The sequence below is a fragment of the Esox lucius genome, chromosome 11, assembly GCF_011004845.1.
Source record: "Esox lucius isolate fEsoLuc1 chromosome 11, fEsoLuc1.pri, whole genome shotgun sequence".
Classification (NCBI taxonomy): Eukaryota; Metazoa; Chordata; class Actinopteri; order Esociformes; family Esocidae; genus Esox; species Esox lucius.
In genome coordinates, this window is record NC_047579.1 from 44,658,371 (window position 1) to 44,676,170 (window position 17,800).

Sequence of the window (17,800 nt, forward strand, 5' to 3'; positions counted from 1 at the left end):
ATCTGATATTTTGTACTTTCTGTCTATTCTTTAGAAAGCATGGGTTTTTGTTCCATGGGGAATTCTACATATGACCCTTACAGGAAAGAGGTCCCAAAATCCAGTAGGATAACATGTGATTCCTGTACAAAGATTTTGCATGGATATTAAATGAAGTGTATAAGGTGGACATAACACTATGAAATTATAATTTGTTTATGCCATTTTTATGTAAGAGTTGTTTGAAAAAATACCATCAATTTCACAAAGAAATATACTTTGTATTGAAAACAGTGATTATTCTTTTATTAAGTATATGGCTTGTAATACAAATACAGTTTTACAATGCTATTATAAGATCAATGATAAATTCTTCTAACAAATTATGGAGCAGATTTCTCCAGCTTGGCACAGAACAACCAGTGTAGTGTCTGCATACCTTTGCATTTTAGTAGTGGGCCGCTGAATTAACAAACAAAAAAACAGTCATGTTAGAAAATATATATTTTTCTCATTACACCTTATAAAGTGACAATTACGTTTTCACAGCAAACATGACTGGAATCTATCAACCCAGTTCAGTGACAAACAAGAATGTCACATTTCCTTATATGACATCGACATTGAGCTGCAGTCCATTATCCTTCCATGCAGTAATGAAACATTTGGTTGATGATCAACAGGAAATGTACATTAGGAGATTGAAAGCTATTGGTCAGTGTTTGAAGATGAGTATTTGATGGCTCAGTTATGTGTGAATCTCAGTGCTGTTGTGGGAGAGCCTGGATTTGTGCTCGATGTTAGGGACCCTTGTGCAGTACTTTACACTCAGGAAGGGCTCTTTGGTCTCGCCCTCTCCCACAATACTCTCCTCATCTTCAGACTGGACAATCCGCTGCAGGCGCAAATAGCACCAACATATGCAGATTAGAACGCTGAGGGCAGCGACAGCAATTAGGATGACACCAATTGTCACAACACCAGTAGAAGGGCTGTGGTCGGTGATGTACATGTTGCAATCGGAAGCATTCAGGTGCAATCGGATGTTGCAATCGGATCAGCATCGAAGGGGTGATTTAATAAGACTGCGTGATAGCATACATTTCACATATGGTGTTCAACAGCTCTGCTTTGGACACCTGAGGGATATATAAAGCAAAGACAAAAAAAAAACTATTAAAAAAAACTACAAAACACTGTGTCAGTGAAGCTGGTGTGCCACTGAGAGTTTATTTTCCCAATACATTTTCTGGAGATACCTAAGCTACCGACTTAACCACAGACAGCCCAAGTCTATAATTCACATATTTTTTTCCACAAGCATCAACATATCTGAAAAAGCCTAATGATTTAATATAAAATGAAGTCTTTATTATGATAAACGTACATAGGTTGTATTCTGTATAACGCATGGACGTTTCCTATATAGTGCAGGCAGCGTTTAAAAACAATTAACTGAATACCGCTATCATTGTCAAATGTATGCTATAACCGCACGCGTTCATTGCACCACATTTATTTAGGATTTGCATTATCGAATCACATGCATGGAGATTATTCATAGACAATCCGCAATAGCGGAGATTCCTCACCAGTACATGGAAGCAGACGATGGGGTCACGCAATGTATCAACCACCCTGTAATCTGTATCAATAATACCTGATAATGACTAAAGCGAGTTGCTGTGCTTCCGGAGTTTCTGGATGAAATATTTCATACGGAGATTTCTGCGCATGTGCCAGAACCGCTAGCCGCCACGGCATTTCGAATAAACCGATATTTGTTCATTGCTCACATCGTGACAGTGCGACTTTGCCGCTTAGACATTTATAACACTTTTCATACCAACATACAAAACCATAAAGGTGCTCACATGAAAAATACAACAGTACATTTTCCAGAGAGGACAAATTTGACTACGTTTGTTACATCCAGGGATGTGCTGATTGACTGGAAGCTGTGGCATGACATCATCCCTGAGATGAGCCATGTGGCCACACCCACTCTAGCGGTAATGCTTTTAATCTAACATATATTTAAGAAAATGCAACCAAAAGAAGCCGACCAACAAGTCGAGGATCTATTCACACATACGTAGACTGTAAAAATAATGTATCTACACATGGTCATTACCACGTGCTACTATTAGTGTTGACGTAAAATAGCTACGACCCAGCTGGCAACGTATTTTTTCTATGACGTTGAACATGGGTTCTCTGTGTCATACAAAGGCGCTCTAGACGTTACAAAATATCACGTGACAGGTTGCTTGTTCCTGGAAGTTAGCATAAGTTGTCTCAAGCTATTTTGGACGTCAAGAAGCTAACCAGCCAACTTTGCTGTAGCTAGGTGAGGAAAAGCTAACCACCGCCGGCTGACATTATGTTGCTAGGCTTTGTTTGTTTTCTATATTTATGTGGAATCCCCGATACGCTTTTGCAATTATTAGCGAGCTGTCATTTTCGACAAATTGCTTTCGTTTTGACTAACGTCCGGCTACTTCAGCTATGACATCTGAGTTGTTACTTGTAGCAAGATATTAGCTAGTTTGCTTGCTAATTAGTCTGTGTAGTATAAGACCGTGGTTCCATAAATGTTCCATAAAGGTGGCTACACGTTTGTTGCCTCGCTTTCTAAGTTTGATTTTGTTCTGGCAAGATTAATTAGCCTCTCTTTCACTTTGTACAGTAAAACAATTTAAGACGCTACCATCAGCTTGAGTTGGAAATTACTTCCTTTTAAGTTAATGTGTTTCGCGAGTTACATTACACTATGATCTTATTAGCATAATGTGTGCTATTTCATAATTGTATTAAACATGCTCTTATATTCATCATGACTGCTGTTGTATAACGGTTTAAAAGGGAGCAATGTAATAGGATTATGCCTCGGTATTATTTGCGAACGTCACCGCTATATTTACATGGGTCTATCTGGTAGGCGTGGCTGAATGATCGTAGTTACTTTAATTTACAACAAGTGCTAACGTATTGTTCTATAGCCTCCCACTGATTAAAACTTGACGTTGAGTGACCCCCCCACCCCCTTTTGTTTTTGTTTAGCTGACTGATAAGACATGGCAAGTGCACCTCCCCTGGAGACCGGTGGATTTGTGGGGCTCCCTCAGCCACCTTCATATGAAGAGGCAGTGGGTCCTCAGTACCAGGGTCCTGTGCTCCCTCCTGCCTACACCAAAGCTGCACAATATCCATACCCAACACAGTCATACAACCAAACATATCAACCAACAGCTCACAGTGCTACCAGTCCAATAGGTAAGACAATCTTTGATCACATTGTGTCTACTTTCCATGCTGGTCTCTGGAGGTCTAAGAAACTGTACTTTCCTGAGAAAGATATACCTTCTCCATCCAGAATTTCCTCTTAGACCACTTGAGTCAATTAGAAACAAACTTGTCTTTTAGACTTCGTTTGCATTGCACTTTGAGTACATCAACAGTCTTGGAATATGTTGTGCCTTGTTACAGAAGCAAATATATGGTGTATTTTGCAAGAGTGTGGGTCTTCTAACTAGCTGTCTACATATGTGTAAGCTTTGAATTTCCTGTGGTGTTCAACCTTTTTTGTTTCTTAGTGTCAGTTCAAACTATTTACGTCCAGCCGGGTGTGGTGTTTGGGGATCTTCCAGTGCAGACACATTGCCCTGCATGTGCCCAGATGGTGGTTACTCGGCTGGAACACACTTCTGGAACTATGGCCTGGTTAACATGCGTTGGCCTTTTCATTTTTGGGTAAGATTAAATTCAGAGGCCCCCTGCAGCGATGCACTTTATTATAAGTGCATGGTGTGCTCACGTGGTCCTGAAAAATCTAATTTTGTGTATTTTTATTTTTGTAGTTGCATCTATGGCTGTTGCCTGTTTCCTTTCTGTGTGGACGGTTTGAAGGATGTCACACATCGATGTCCCAATTGCAACAACATTCTAGGAGAACACAAACGACTTTAATTTTAATTCCCTACTGAGCATGCATCCTTGGAGCATGTCTCTATTTTGAATCGTATAATTGCAAATACAGTCAGGCTAAATAATCATGTTAAACATGCATATTTAGATGGTCATTGTGTAGTTTACAGTATAACCTTTAAGATCTTTGTCCACTAAATGACAGTAAAGATAATTTGCCAATATTGCACTTTCAAATGAAGGATTACTTTATATTATATACGCAATCAGTTTGAATAGTGATGTTAGAGCTAAGACTGGTTGATGTTCTTACTGTACATTATTAGAAACTGTATCTTTTCTAATCTGCAACCTGATGTTTCAACTATCTTTATTACTTACTAGCAAATTTAAAAGCAAGCTGATAATACAACATTTTGGTCAATTTGTTTTAGGCCTAAATGCCTGGCTTTCGATTGAAAGAATGCGTGGCTTTATAAATCATGTTATACAAACAGTCACTTTGAGGATGTTTTGATAGACTGGAATCCGGAAACATTTGAGCGTTTCCTTAAAATAGTAATATATTTTTCTAAGTTTATGGATTCATAAGGGTATGAGTGATTTTATAAGTGCAGGCCAGGTGTAAACAAACCATACACCCTGCATACATAATTATTTTACATTCATATACTTTCTTGACCGTCCAGCTAAATAAAACAAAAGCAAGTCAGCTTTCCAGATTCCATAGATAGTACAAGGCATAGTTTTTGCAAATCATACCATTAAGGAAATGTGATTTTGTACAGCCCTTCAAACTGCTTTTAAGATCAAATGCAGCTCTGGGGCAACATTTGACACTTCTCACTATGTTGATTATGTTAATTTCTAAATATAATCTGTTACTTTTAGTAGCTACGGCTCCAAATTGTAACCATTAATGTAAATTCTGGATTAGCCAAACTTAAGTTACAATTTGATTACTTTCCTGATAAGAGGAGTTAGAAGACAAAAGGGAAGCAATTGAATAGCAACTATTGCAAACTCAACATTATTTTATACTGATTCTAGCAAGCCATACGGATGTTGCATTTTATTTTAGTTCAAGGTATTTCTAACCCATTGCTTTCAAGTTCAACACAGACAATACAATTGAGCAATTGCCACATTCTTGTGGTGTTGGAATTTTCGGAAGGTCCTAATTTACCTTGAATAATAAGATTCAAGGTAAAATGGAATTACAAGTGGGAAATCCTAAAATAGTATTGTTGACCTTGCCCTTTCAGTGAAACAGTGACAATTATCAGTATGGGTAATGGAGAAAATCTGACCATTGTCAATGTTATGCAAGCTAGCTAGCAAAAATTTGTTTTTGTTAAATTTTGTTTGTCAAAATATTTCCTATTCAATTCATTTCTGACTCAACACTTGCTTATTATTTCTGATGAGCACTTTATGTTTATGTGTTTAAAAACGTGTGTTTTTAAAGTCATATTTCCACATTCCAATTACTGAAATATCCCTTGTTCTTGAATATAATTGTACATTATTCGTTTTACTTGATCACCTCAAAATGAAGGAATTACTACATTTAATGGTTTTATTATGAGAGTTTATTATACCATTGTTTAAAAACATTATATATTTCAAGTGAAATTCTGATTTCTTTTGTCTGTTAGGCCTGTATAAATAAATATTTAATCAGCACAAATTAAAGCAATAAAATTCCCCACACTGTCTTCTGAAGTGATTTTGAGCAAGATTAGAAAGTGCGTCCATATGGGCTGGGATCCAAACTTACAAAAGCAAATTTCAGTGTTTGTCTACAGGTGGCAAAATTGATAAAACAGGTAGTTTAGACTACTGTTTAACTCAACTAGGAGTTACAAAAGCTACTGTACATTTAGAAACAGCCATTCACAATCAAAGTACTAACAATTGAGGCAGCAGAGTGATTCACATAATTGTATCAGTAATTGGCCCTGTGTTATTTGTAGCCTTAAACTCCCATATACCAGTGGTTCTCTGCACTTTTGCCCCCATGACTCCGAATATTGAGTTGTTTACACCTTGTGACCCCCCCAGGGAACACAATGGACACTGCATGAATACCCAAACACATTTGCTGCACAAATGTTGCCTGTGATCAGACCTACAGTATCAGGGACGGACTTTCAAATGCAAGTCACAGAAAAAACTTTTTAGGTAGGCTATTACATTTTCTGATGTTTTAAGCAAAATAGGCCTATCGGATTACAATAAGTTATGTTTAATACCACTCAAGGTGTCGATGTTTACACATCCTTTCTGAATTAATAAACAATTTAGCAAATAACCCAGTGTCTGTAATCTAGTTACAATAGTTGCTAGTAACTAAATGGGTTAACAATGCTATATTTCTACATTAAATTGAACTTTTTCAATGTTCTCTGTCACTCCAAACCTGATCCTTCCCTTAGACTGATCTTAAGGGATGGTTACATTAATACTAGAATGAAACAGGGTGCTGGTACAACATTGAAGGTTGCCAAACGTTGTTTGGAATGAGATAGGCCTTGTTACAGAAGCAAATATGCAGTGTTTGGGGTGGGTTGTGTGTTGTTTATCTTTTTTACAAAGTGGCTACGAATCCACCTTTTGTTTTCTTTAGTCTGTCAAAACAAAAATCCAGAGCTTATGGAATCCTCTTCACATGTGCAGATCATGTACATTATCTGCAAACGGTTAACAAGAAACAATAACACAAAATCTGCACCTGTTTTACACTCAATGAACAAGGACAAATGGCCCTTTTCCACTGCATGGCACCAGCTGAACTCTCCTCGCCTCCACCCACTTTGGGAGCTTTTCCGCTATGTACCAGCTCGACTCGCCTTTTTTTGCTTTTCCATCGGGCAAAAGTTAGGATAGTAGCTGGTACCAAATACTTTTTTAGTACCTGCTCCGTTGAGGTTCCAAGCGAGCTGAGGCAATACCAAAAGGTGACGTGAAAACACAGAGGACTTCTGATTGGACAAGTGACTTGTGCAGCAAAGCAAAACAAGCTGTTCTGTGGTCAGCCGTCCAGTGTCAGAGAATGGTATTATGAGAGGAGAACGGCACGTCTTTGTGGGTCTGTCCCAGGTGTCCATGCATTGAAATGGGTTCATTTCAGTGCCAGTGCATCGGACCAGACTCGTAAAAAGGAACAGCAGAGAGGCCAGGTATGCTATTGCTCACCAAAGAACAGTGAAAACACGAGACATTTAATTAGTTCAGTGTACTAAATGAACTCTGACACAGCACCATTGTGCAGTTCAAGTGTGTAAAAGTTTGTACACCTTCCAAATCAAGTCTGTCCAAACACTGCACATGCATGCATGTGTTTCGCTTACAGGTAAGAAAATTTTGAAAATATGACTGATCATGCAAAAAAAAAAAAGGTATTTTAGGAAAGTGATCATATGAAGCCATTAATTATCATATAGTTGTTTGGCTCCTTTTTAAATCATAAAGATAACAGAAATCACCCAAATGGCCCTGAGCACAAGTTTACATACCCTTGAATGTTTGGCCTTGTTACAGACACACAAGGTGACACACACACAGGTGAAATTTGTCATTAAAGGTGATTTTCCCACCCCTGTGGCTTTTTAAATTGCAATTAGTGTCTGTGTATAAATAGTCAATGAGTTTGTTAGCTTTCACGTGGATGCACTGTGCAGGCTAGATACTGAGCCATGGGGAGCAGAAAATAACAGTCAAAAGACCTGCATAACAAGTTCATAAAGATGGAAAAGGGTTTAAAAAGACACCCAAAGCCTTGCAAATGCCAGTCAGTACTGTTCAATCACTTAAGATGTGGAAAATTCGGGGACCTCTTGACACCAAGCCATGGTCAGGTAGAACAAGAAAGATTTCAGCCAAAACTGCCAGAAGAATTGTTCAGGATACAAAGAAAAACCCACAGGTAACCTCAGGAGAAATACAGGCTGCTCTGGAAAAAGACGGTGTGGTTGTTTCAAGGAGCACAATACGATGATTCTTGAACTAAAATGAGTTGCATGGTCGAGTTGCCAGAAAGAAACCTTTACTGCTCCAATTCCGCAAAAAAGCCTGGTTAATATATGCCCGACAACACTTTGACACGCCTCAGCTTCTGGCACATTAATGTGGAGTGACGAGATCAAAATAGAGCTTTATGGTCACAACCATAAGCGCTATGCTTGGAGAGGGGTCAACAAGGCCTATAGAGAACAGAATACCATCCCCACTGTGAAGCATGGTGGTGGTTCACTGACGTTTTGGAGGTGTGTGAGCTCTAAAGGCACGGGAAATCTTGTGAAAATTGATGGCAAGATGAATGCAGCGTGTTCTCAGAAAATACTTGAAGACAAATTGCGTTCTTGCGCACAAAAGCTGCGCATGGAACGCTCTTGGACTTTCCAGCACGACAATGAGCCTAAGCACAAGTTGACCCTCCAATGGTTACAGCAGAAAAAGATGAAGGTTCTGGAGTTGCAATCACAGTCTCCTTACCTTAATATCATCAAGCCACTCTGGGGAGATCTGAAACATGAGGTTCATGCAAGACTTTGTATGACCTGGAGGCATTTTGACAAGACGAATGGGCAGCTATAGCACCTTCAAGAATTTGGGGCCTCATAGACAACTATTACAAAAGACTGCATGCTGTCATTGATGCTAAACGGCGCAATACACACTTAAGAACTAAAGGTATGCAGACAGGGGTCAGTTCATTTTTTTTCTTTGTTGCCACGTTTTGTTTTGCCATTCTGTTATGACCTATTTGAATGTGAATCCCATAAGAATTAAGACGTGTTTTGCCTGCTCACTCGTTTTCTTCACAAATGATACATATATTACCAATTCTCCAAGGGTATGCAAACTTTTGAGCACAACGGTCTGTTATTTGAATTCTGAAAAGCTATCATAGCTTGGAACGGCCAACACTGTCTAAACCAGTGGTTCCCAACAGGGGAACTAAGACACAGGATATTTCACCTCTTCACAGGGGGGTAGGCCAACTTAAACGCTCATGACTCCATAGGCTTACCAGTGTTATTAAAACAACATGAGGGGGTATTTCAGAAGTACTCCAAGCAGAGCTACATCTGTCTGAGGTACAGTAACTGAAAAGGGTTGGTAACCACTAAACTAAACCCAGTGGTGACAGGCCCTATAAAAGAGCAGTGTTAAATGTTAAGGGGTTGCAGTTCTTTGTTCCATAAATGTTTATTCAAGTTTTTCATCAGACAATATTTCTTGCCAAACTATGCCAATAATAATCAGAATCTGAAAGGAAAATACGACACAGCACCAGAAATGTCATAACTTAAATGTTGGAATGAATACACCCCTGGACGCAATATATTGTTTTTAATATGGTCACAATGTTTCACTCTGAAAGAACTGGTTAACTGGAGATACTATTTAATTAATTTATCTTTTTCGCAGCATTTAGCGAAATGACTACCCACTGAGCAAAACAATTCCTACCAAATGACTACCCACTGAGCAAAATTATTTGAATATCAACGTCCTTTGCTCAGTTCGTAAGCAGTGTTCATTCAGGGAGTATTGCGTTTCAAATACACTTTAAATTGCTTCGTCTATCAGCAGTTGATGTGGTGTATGTTACTTTTATCTACCATCTATAATTGAAAGGTTCAAATTGTATTCATGTGAAAAGCTTTAGTAACAAAACAAACAATATATTTATAACGAACTATATAGGGCATGACGTTCACTTGTTCAATGAAATAACAGGCCAGTAATTGTTCGGAGCTAGTAAGATATGATAACAACAGTATGGCATTAAACGACAAATTCTCTACGTAAACGTTTGCTGAAGATCTTCCACCTCAAATTTCCACATTCTTCTGAAAATTGCCGCGCGTTCAGAGAGGTCTGCCATCTTTACAGCGCGTAGAACAGGTTCTGGGGAGACGGCCTGGAGTAGCCCCATCACCATTAAATAGTTACCTGGGAAAATCAGAGTAAGAACCCACCAGCGTTTTTATGAAACGTTCTACATTAGCGGAGTCCAGAAGAAAAACGAAAGAGCTTCTCACCCCGAAGAAGACATGGTTTGCCCTTAGGAATGTTGTTGACACCGTTGACAACGAATGTCCCCGTTTCGTCCATAAGTAGAACGACGTTTTGATCCGACCGAACATCCAAAACTGTCCCTTGCATCCAAACGACAGAGACTTTAAGTGAAGTATTTTTCTCCTGACCAAGTCTTTGTATAGTGCATTCGTACTTGCCATTCGATTTATTCTCTTCTCCCTCACGGAGTTGGCTAGAAAGAACTTTGATAGGAGGACTTTTCTTTTTTTCTTCTGAAATTATTGCTGTGGAGTTCATGAGGATATTGGATCTTTATTTTATGGGTCATTGAGTAAAAACGTCTGTTGGGTTTTACAATTTAGTAACCGAGCACTGTAAAACCAAAGATGAAACGGCGTTTGTCTATGACGTCATCCCCACGAATATCCCGGATGTTCATTTTAAAATAAAAGCCCATCGTCTTGGTTTTATAGTTGCGCTTTAAATTGGTGTCGTCTCCCATATTGGATTCTAACAGTGTAAACATACGTTTAGTATAATCTGAGTCTATATAAATACTGTTACCTTGGTATTAAAGCCATTGTGCGTAGTTTATTAGAGAGCATTGTGCTTTATTTCAACAGCAGCAGACGTTTTTGACATTTAATCTCAGGCTCCTCTATTGCCACCTACTGGATATCTGTCAGAAACCTCATCAAAGGTAACTCCTGAACCGTTGAAATGCACCTTAAGGATAAACGGAGTATAATGCAGAGAGGTGTGAAGAAAACCACATCTAGACTGCACAGGACCTCGGACTGCAAATTGAGAAGTCCTTGCGTCATGAAAGACTGAATAGACACACACATTACTTTGCATTGCAAATGTCAAGAGACACAGATACTTTTTGAATCATGAATGTCTATGTATTATATTAGTGTTTTACGCTCTGAACACTGTTTGGACACTTGAGCACCAGAGAAGTGTGTGTGTTGGTTGTACCAGGCTGCCAGCACTGTTCTATAGCTCATAGTAAGTGCAAACCTAAAATATAAAATTAAATGCAGTCCCTTGCATAAGTATTGGGTCTTTTTTGCTGTATTAATAGCTTTACGTCTGTGTATACCAGCTTTGCACACAGTAATGAGGGATTCTGGACCATTATTCCAGCCTGATTTGCTCCAGGCTGTTCGGGTTGGCTGGATGATTCTAGGTGAAGGCCATTATAAACATATTTTCACAGTTTCACCATAGGATTGAAATTAAGATGGACTGGACCACATTTATTTGTAGAGCCATGCCAATGTTGCTTTGGCATTGTGCATGGGATCATTGTCCAGGTGAAAGGTACATTTCCTCAAATTGCCGTATTTCCTGGTATTTTGCTTTGACGTGGTACTTTTTGAGTAACAGCTTCTTTCTTATGACCATTGCATATTACAGGTCAGTGTGACGCAGAACTCTCAAAATGGTTGATTGGTTGACACAGCCTAAATTTGTTACAGCACCTTTATTGGTTCACAGGGGGCGAGGCCAATGGTAAGGTAATTGTCTCCTCTTCATGTTAAATCCTTTCATATCTCCAAACCAGGAATTACCACAGCACAGGCACTGAAAACTTGAAAGTTATCACCATCTTTTTTTCTTCATTAAATATCATGGCACATTTAGTCCTCCATATTTTTCAACCCTAAATAACTTCCTTTGAAATATATAAATGTATCATGTTTCTAGAAATACACCATATACTATATATACACTATACAATAGCCCAAATAATAAAAAAAACTAAATCTAAAATGTTTAAATATGCAACTTATACAAATCATCCAATTATAAAAATGTTACCACTGCCACTAATTTGATGCCACAACACTGACACAGCGTTAAAAAAAGAATGATTTAATGTTACAACCCTAATATTAAACACCAATTATATATACTAAATTGATGGCTTATATTTACCATGTTTACAAGCTTTCATTCAGCTTCAGTTCCTTTTATATACATTTCATATTTTACACAATGTTTGTTGAATAGCATTGGCACTTGCATTGGATTTGATACTTTGCTCAAATTCAATTAGAACTGAAAGGTGTATAAAACAGGTGTACTATTTTTAATTGTTAAACAAAATGTGAGCAATCTTTTGAATACAAACTATGAAACTATGTTTCTGCTCAAAAAAATATAGCTCAATATTTTCATTATTAATTTTGTAATTTTTCTCATCTTTATCAATGGTGTAAAAACTAACTCAATCTTGTTGCAGAGACCATGTTATAGAGATTCTATATTTTAAAAAGGAAATGCTCTAGCTTGAAAAAAACAAACAGGTGCAATGTCAAAATATATATCAAGAGAGAGATCTGTTTACTCAGATTTAACCATTAAGCAAATATGTTGACTGCATTTGTTGATATACTTGTATTGGACAATATTTCTTTTAAATAAGGTCTGACAAACAACTAATGAGGAATAACACATCGAGAAGCCAGTAAAATGTCAATGTCACTTGGAGCCACCTTGCTTAAAGAGCAGGCATTTCCATCGAAATGTTATACTTATAGTATGGAAAAACAGTGGTATTAGTATAGCACTTATAACCATTATAATACCATCATTATTAAGATAACTAATAGGCGAAGTACCACGTTTAAAGTTAGAATCCACTATGGCCAAATGGCAACATCCATTTGCAATATACAATACTCATTTTATTCCCTTGGATGTCACTGCCTGTGCGATAGAACGGAGTACGTATCTTTACTGATAAATGTTTTTGTTGATCTAGCTCCTTAAAAAATTCTAAATTCAAATTGGGCAACTAGTGGCGCTATTTCACCTTTCATAGAACTTAGTTTTAAATTGATATGTCTTTATGTGCGATATGAATGTATATGCATACACATATGGGAGATGACACTGAAAAGTTAAGCTGGTTACTTAATTGATATTTAGCTCTTATCAGCTCAGTTATCAACCTTAATAGGGAAAGATTTAACCAGTATCACTACGTCTTTCCCAATAAATGTATTGTAGTTATCGGCACTTAGAATCGCCTGCAGATTTGAAGGTATTATGTTTTTCAAAAGCCTAAAATGGAACAAGGCAACAGTAAAACATTGTTGCCAATGCAACGCCCCCTCTAGGGCCAATCAGTATGATTTTTTTTTATGCTGCATCTGGAATGATGCATAATTCTTCACCAAAGTTAATCAAAATCAGGACAGTGATGTCTGAGAATGCATATGACACACATCATTCAACCGTGCCAATACTGTGCTGTTTTGATGCATCACATGACTTACAATGACTTCCAAGGTTCCTCATGATTTCATTATTGGGTGACAACCACACTGACGTTTACTGTATATAAATACATTAGTGTATTGCTGTGTGACAAAACACTTGCATTTCAAACCAATCTAATTTACCTACTGTAACTGATATAGCTATGAACAAGACGTTGCAGTATGACACTATGCCCCTCTTTTGTAGGAACAATTCCCTCTTCGTGTGGCATAGTTCTTATGATGGCATGCAATTTGAATGTCTGTCCTAATGCTGAATAGTAACATTTTCTGATTAATCTGTAACAGACTATTCCACAAATGCCCACACTGTTTAAATAAAACAAAGTCCACCTCAACTCTAAATAAGAATTGTAAATAACAACCCTTAAAAGGAGTAAGATGCTTATGGTGTTTTTTAAATAATATAGTCATCTATTTCTGGTGAGGACATTCATGAATATTTTTGCTATTTCTCCCTTTTTTTTTTTTACAAGAACATTTATAATTACAGGGAACCCAATACATTGATGCCATTAGAAACTATTTCCACTTTGGCAGGTTTGCTTGTATTAATCCACAGAATAAATAGGTTACCACAAATGTCCTAGTGCAGCTTTCTTTTTCCTTAAATACATTTTATTTCTTTAATAACAGAAATGCGTAAGAAATCTCTGTACATTTAGTTTCATTGTTTTTCCTTGGGTTAGCTCAAACATTATTGAACTGGGCTGAGAAATATAATGCTGCTTCTTAGTGCACTTGAAACCCAAAATAATGATTAGTCCAAAGGCATCCTTCAGTTTGCCTCTCTAATATGCTTCAATGTTAAGTTCCATGGGCCTTCTTGTTGTCTCCAAATCCCCATTTTAATTTGTTCCTGTTCTAGATCCCAGTTCTTCATTGTCAATAATAGAGGCACATTAAAAATACTGCCACTTTCCAAGAACTGTGTCTTTGATCGCATCAACAAACTGAATTGGCACCCAGTAGATCCAATACTGAGAGGCTTCTGTTGGGCCCAACTGAAATGCCTAGGAAAGTAAATGAAAGAAACATGTTTCATCATAATTTAGAGTAAGGTAACTGAAGAAGAAATTCTGGTATGGGCAGTACCAAGAGGAAGTAACTCTGTCCCTTTAAAAGTTATTTTGCCCTATGGCATATGTGTTTTTGTAAATATTTGAAAACACTATTGAAAAATAAAGCTTCCCTAATTTTAAACAAACTATAATTACACAGGAAAATCATCGAACACATAACAAAAATGCTATTACCTTGTACAGAACAAATATGTACACCTTTTGCTTCAGTAATGGGTGTAGCCCTTTGGTAGAAACTTAATCTGGATGTTACTTGTAATTCTTTCTCAGTCTCTTGCAGCCCACCAACATGCCTTTTGACATGAGTGCCCAGAATATTGTTCAAGTAGTCTTCCCCCTGGGTTTGTCAGGCAAACTTATATTTTCTTTTGAAAGTGGAGGCATCTAACTTGCTGGCCTCAGAAAGCCCTGTTGATCTCAGCACGAAATAGTATGTTAAAGACCAAAATAATGTTCCACTTATGACTTCTGTAATAATTTGCTACCTTTTTGGGTCACCTGACTTTTTTATATTTGAAACATTATTCTGACAGACAAGTTGGATTACATTAGGATTCGTGGATGCAGAGATTCCACCCCAGACTCGGTTAGGGAGTGGGACTACATGGCTGGCCAGAAGTATTACCAGCACTGGTTCTTCACATGCCAAAATCTAATTTTATTCATTTGATGGGATGAATGATAAAAGGTAGGGGTGTACTTATTCTGCATGAGGAAATTGTATTTCTGTTTATCTTAATGGCATAAATAGTAAGTAATTTAAGAACCAAAGGATCTGTGGCATTTTTCTGTATCAATAATGAAGATACAAAATGATTGACAATCATAACTACACATCTCAGGGGGTGCATTTTAGGGCTGACCCCATTTAATGGACTGCTCAATTGCTTGCTTAAAAGTTGAATCTAACATTTAACCACTGGTGAAGTTAAAATAACCTTTTTCTATGCCAAGTCAGTTGAGGCCATAACGCCATAAAACCAAAATCTGTCTGGTGTACTACAGCAAGATTAAAACAAAAATAACTTCTGGTTCTCAGGCCTATTTCCCAGAGTTCTTTTAGGTACTACTAGGTACCTAGGTACTTTTAGGTACTCGTGTGAAAACCGAGATTTGTTTTTGTCCGGGACAGCCCTAATTCACTTACTCCTTCATAGCACTGTACATTTTGCAGTAAGAAAACATGTTACCATCATGTGATAGTCCTCATGACCTTCAATGGGTTCAGTCACCACATGTTTGATGGAGCCCATTGGGATTTTCTCTGTCCTCTCTGTAAGAAAAAACACAAATAAAAATGTTGGGTCCCAGATGACTCGTTTCATATACAGGATCCAAAAGAACCAGGGATCACCTCACCCTTTGTCCCAATCCACAGTTGATCTTGTTCCAGTTTGAAGGTGAGACGAACTTTTCCGCCAGATTTGTTGTACATTCCGGCTAAAGGCACTGTTGGTAAGCGTTCCTGTGTAACAAATGAAAGATCACTTGCTGGTCATTAGTGGAAGAACAAGGAAGTCATTCACAGCGAACCATCTCCAAGCTCCTGACAGTGACAGTGTTCCAGTTGAAATATCTGTGAGAAAAATATATATAAAACAGGGCAATACAAAACCACTATTAAAAGTATGCTTTCCCAACAATCTTTGGGATTTGTTAAAAAATACTCACCTTTGTTCCTTTAAGAGATGGCATTATATCATCTGGTTTGCCTTTGTCCAACACCTTTCTGTGTTGCTGAAAGTCAATACATTTGTTAGGTGCATAATTGAAAATAAGAATACCAAACCCACTAATATACTTTCGGCAAAGAACCAGTTGTACATATTTTTTTCCCAAGGCTTTCAATTGTCCTACCTTTTGCCTACACAAAGGCTCTTTTTTGTTCTCTTCAGCTTTAACTTCCTGCTGAATAACTTCTTTTGGAGTATTAACAGCTAATACATCATTTATTGTAGATCCAACCACCATTATTTTTGCACCATTTGTAACTTTAATTTCACGTAGAGTCTTATCTTCCGGTAGCAGTCCCTTGTACATAACTTTCTGCATAGCGGGTGGAAGACCTAGTGTGTACGTGTAATAGAGAAACATATATATTAATAAATAGTGTGACCTGTGTGGGCTGAAGTAGACTAAACAACGAAAAAACAACTTACCAGTGAGTGAATGAATACGCTCTTTCAGTTTGGCTCCAGTGCCATCTAAAGGAATTTTGAGATCGTACTTATTCTTGTTCCAAATAATCTTTAGATCCACCATCTCTTTTCCCTCATCACTGTCATCCCCATTGCTGACAGCAGGTTCCTGAGTTGAGGAGCTTTCACCAGCATTGTCTGTCTGATACACAGTTTCTGATAATTCAGCATCCCCTTTGCCAACATTTTCGCACAGTGCTTCTGGCTCTTTCACCTTGGCTTCAGTTTCCATTATGACTTCTTCACTTCCTAAGGAGGAATAATGAATAAATATTCAGGCATAGCTACGTCAACAGTGAGGTGGCATTAGGTACCCTTTCATGCTTTTCGTTTAAAAAAAATATATATGACAAACAAAGCAGCTGTAAGCAACTGGCTGAATGTCGTCGGTATCATAGGTAGGCTATCAACGTTAGCAAACTAAGTTTGACATCTCACATGGCTATCTAAGCCAGCTAGCTAGCTTGTCTGCAAACAACGCTAGCTTGCTTGCTAGCGACGTTTGCTGACACATGCCTGCGAGGTAGGCTACATTTGCCGTCAGAGAGCTAGCTAACATAACTTGCTTTGTAAATAACTGCATAATCTAGCTAACGTTGGCATTTGCTAACGATAATATATACATGTGAACATACAGATAGCTACAGCTATTACATGTTCTTGTGTTACTTGGATCCAATGATAACTTATGTAAATAACCAGAGCTAAATTGGCTCTGGGTCAAAATCGAAAGCGCTAACGTTTTCTAGCTAAATATGGTTGTCTAGCAAGAAGCTAGCAACAGTGACTAGGATAACCGGGCGAACAATCGAATATGAATAAAATATGATTGAAAATCAAATTGACATTTTAAATGTCCACTATCAACAGAAACACGATTAAATGCCTATGTCAATGAATTACAAATACAGCAAGTGACCAGCATAGACTTTTTGGAAGCCGTAGAAGTATATTTTCTCAATACCTACCATCCTGGGTCGCCATGATGATTGTGTACAATATCTTGCTATTGAGCCTGCTGGGATACGAAAGCTCTGAAATGGATTGAACTTACCGGGCTTCCATAGCAGATAGAGCGATTGATAAATCGGAGCCACTTCAATGTAGTTTTTAACCATACTTCACTCTCTTTGTCTGAGCTGCTGTATTGTACGCGTTTTGCAAATAAAAATACGTATAATTGCAACAAAAAAATTGGAGTAGGTTCCTCCCGTTTCGTTCTGTTTATTGAAACGTTTCGCACCTAAAATGCTTGGATGGAGAAATTAAT

At 37.8% G+C, this 17,800-nt stretch overlaps 3 protein-coding genes across 6 annotated transcripts; 1 reads left to right on the forward strand and 2 right to left on the reverse strand.

The window, feature by feature from the left end:
* Nucleotides 1-260: 260 nt before the first annotated feature.
* On the reverse strand, nt 261-10,395 carry snn (stannin). 3 transcript variants are annotated; one of them, XM_013136117.3, is made up of 3 exons: nt 9,960-10,395; nt 9,749-9,870; nt 1,004-1,118 (listed from the first exon to the last, which is right to left on the reverse strand). In XM_013136117.3, exons 1-3 carry the CDS (start codon nt 10,252-10,254, stop codon nt 1,056-1,058), a joined length of 480 nt encoding a protein of 159 aa, XP_012991571.1. In that variant the 5' UTR covers nt 10,255-10,395; the 3' UTR covers nt 1,004-1,055. The 3 variants fall into 3 exon arrangements, with proteins under 3 accessions (XP_010872918.1, XP_034151222.1, XP_012991571.1); XM_010874616.4 differs by lacking the exons at nt 9,749-9,870; nt 9,960-10,395 and adding an exon at nt 1,572-2,081 and having other exon boundaries at nt 261-1,118; XM_034295331.1 differs by lacking the exons at nt 9,749-9,870; nt 9,960-10,395 and adding an exon at nt 1,640-2,081 and having other exon boundaries at nt 267-1,118.
* litaf (lipopolysaccharide-induced TNF factor) lies at nt 2,207-5,617 on the forward strand. The gene is made up of 4 exons (XM_010874615.3): nt 2,207-2,329; nt 3,043-3,255; nt 3,576-3,732; nt 3,840-5,617. The coding sequence occupies exons 2-4, from the start codon at nt 3,057-3,059 to the stop codon at nt 3,946-3,948; spliced, it is 465 nt and encodes a 154-aa protein (XP_010872917.1). The 5' UTR covers nt 2,207-2,329; nt 3,043-3,056; the 3' UTR covers nt 3,949-5,617.
* A 3,314-nt stretch (nt 10,396-13,709) lies between the features above and the next one.
* On the reverse strand, nt 13,710-17,779 carry ubfd1 (ubiquitin family domain containing 1). Of its 2 annotated transcripts, none has more exons than XM_020051246.2 (7): nt 17,585-17,779; nt 16,492-16,779; nt 16,190-16,398; nt 16,004-16,069; nt 15,692-15,797; nt 15,523-15,605; nt 13,710-14,263 (listed from the first exon to the last, which is right to left on the reverse strand). In XM_020051246.2, exons 1-7 carry the CDS (start codon nt 17,646-17,648, stop codon nt 14,153-14,155), a joined length of 927 nt encoding a protein of 308 aa, XP_019906805.1. In that variant the 5' UTR covers nt 17,649-17,779; the 3' UTR covers nt 13,710-14,152. The 2 variants fall into 2 exon arrangements, with proteins under 2 accessions (XP_019906805.1, XP_010872919.1); XM_010874617.4 differs by lacking the exon at nt 17,585-17,779 and adding an exon at nt 17,499-17,578.
* Nucleotides 17,780-17,800: the final 21 nt, after the last annotated feature.

What these genes read in the sequence shown, in the direction of transcription:
- litaf (XM_010874615.3), top strand. Translation starts at nt 3,057, where the DNA reads ATGGCAAGTGCACCTCCCCTGGAGACCGGTGGATTTGTGGGGCTCCCT. An exon ending in CAGTGCTACCAGTCCAATAG is followed by an intron (nt 3,256 to 3,575) that starts GTAAGACAATCT and finishes TTTGTTTCTTAG; the next exon opens with TGTCAGTTCAAACTATTTAC. An exon ending in GTTGGCCTTTTCATTTTTGG is followed by an intron (nt 3,733 to 3,839) that starts GTAAGATTAAAT and finishes TTATTTTTGTAG; the next exon opens with TTGCATCTATGGCTGTTGCC.
- snn (XM_013136117.3), bottom strand. Translation starts at nt 10,254, where the DNA reads ATGAACTCCACAGCAATAATTTCAGAAGAAAAAAAGAAAAGTCCTCCT. An exon ending in CAAACCATGTCTTCTTCGGG is followed by an intron (nt 9,871 to 9,959) that starts GTGAGAAGCTCT and finishes TGATTTTCCCAG; the next exon opens with GTAACTATTTAATGGTGATG. An exon ending in GAAGAATGTGGAAATTTGAG is followed by an intron (nt 1,119 to 9,748) that starts GTGGAAGATCTT and finishes TATATCCCTCAG; the next exon opens with GTGTCCAAAGCAGAGCTGTT.
- ubfd1 (XM_020051246.2), bottom strand. Translation starts at nt 17,648, where the DNA reads ATGGTTAAAAACTACATTGAAGTGGCTCCGATTTATCAATCGCTCTAT. An exon ending in CTATCTGCTATGGAAGCCCG is followed by an intron (nt 16,780 to 17,584) that starts GTAAGTTCAATC and finishes ATTCCTCCTTAG; the next exon opens with GAAGTGAAGAAGTCATAATG. An exon ending in ACTGTGGATTGGGACAAAGG is followed by an intron (nt 15,606 to 15,691) that starts GTGAGGTGATCC and finishes TTTTTCTTACAG; the next exon opens with AGAGGACAGAGAAAATCCCA.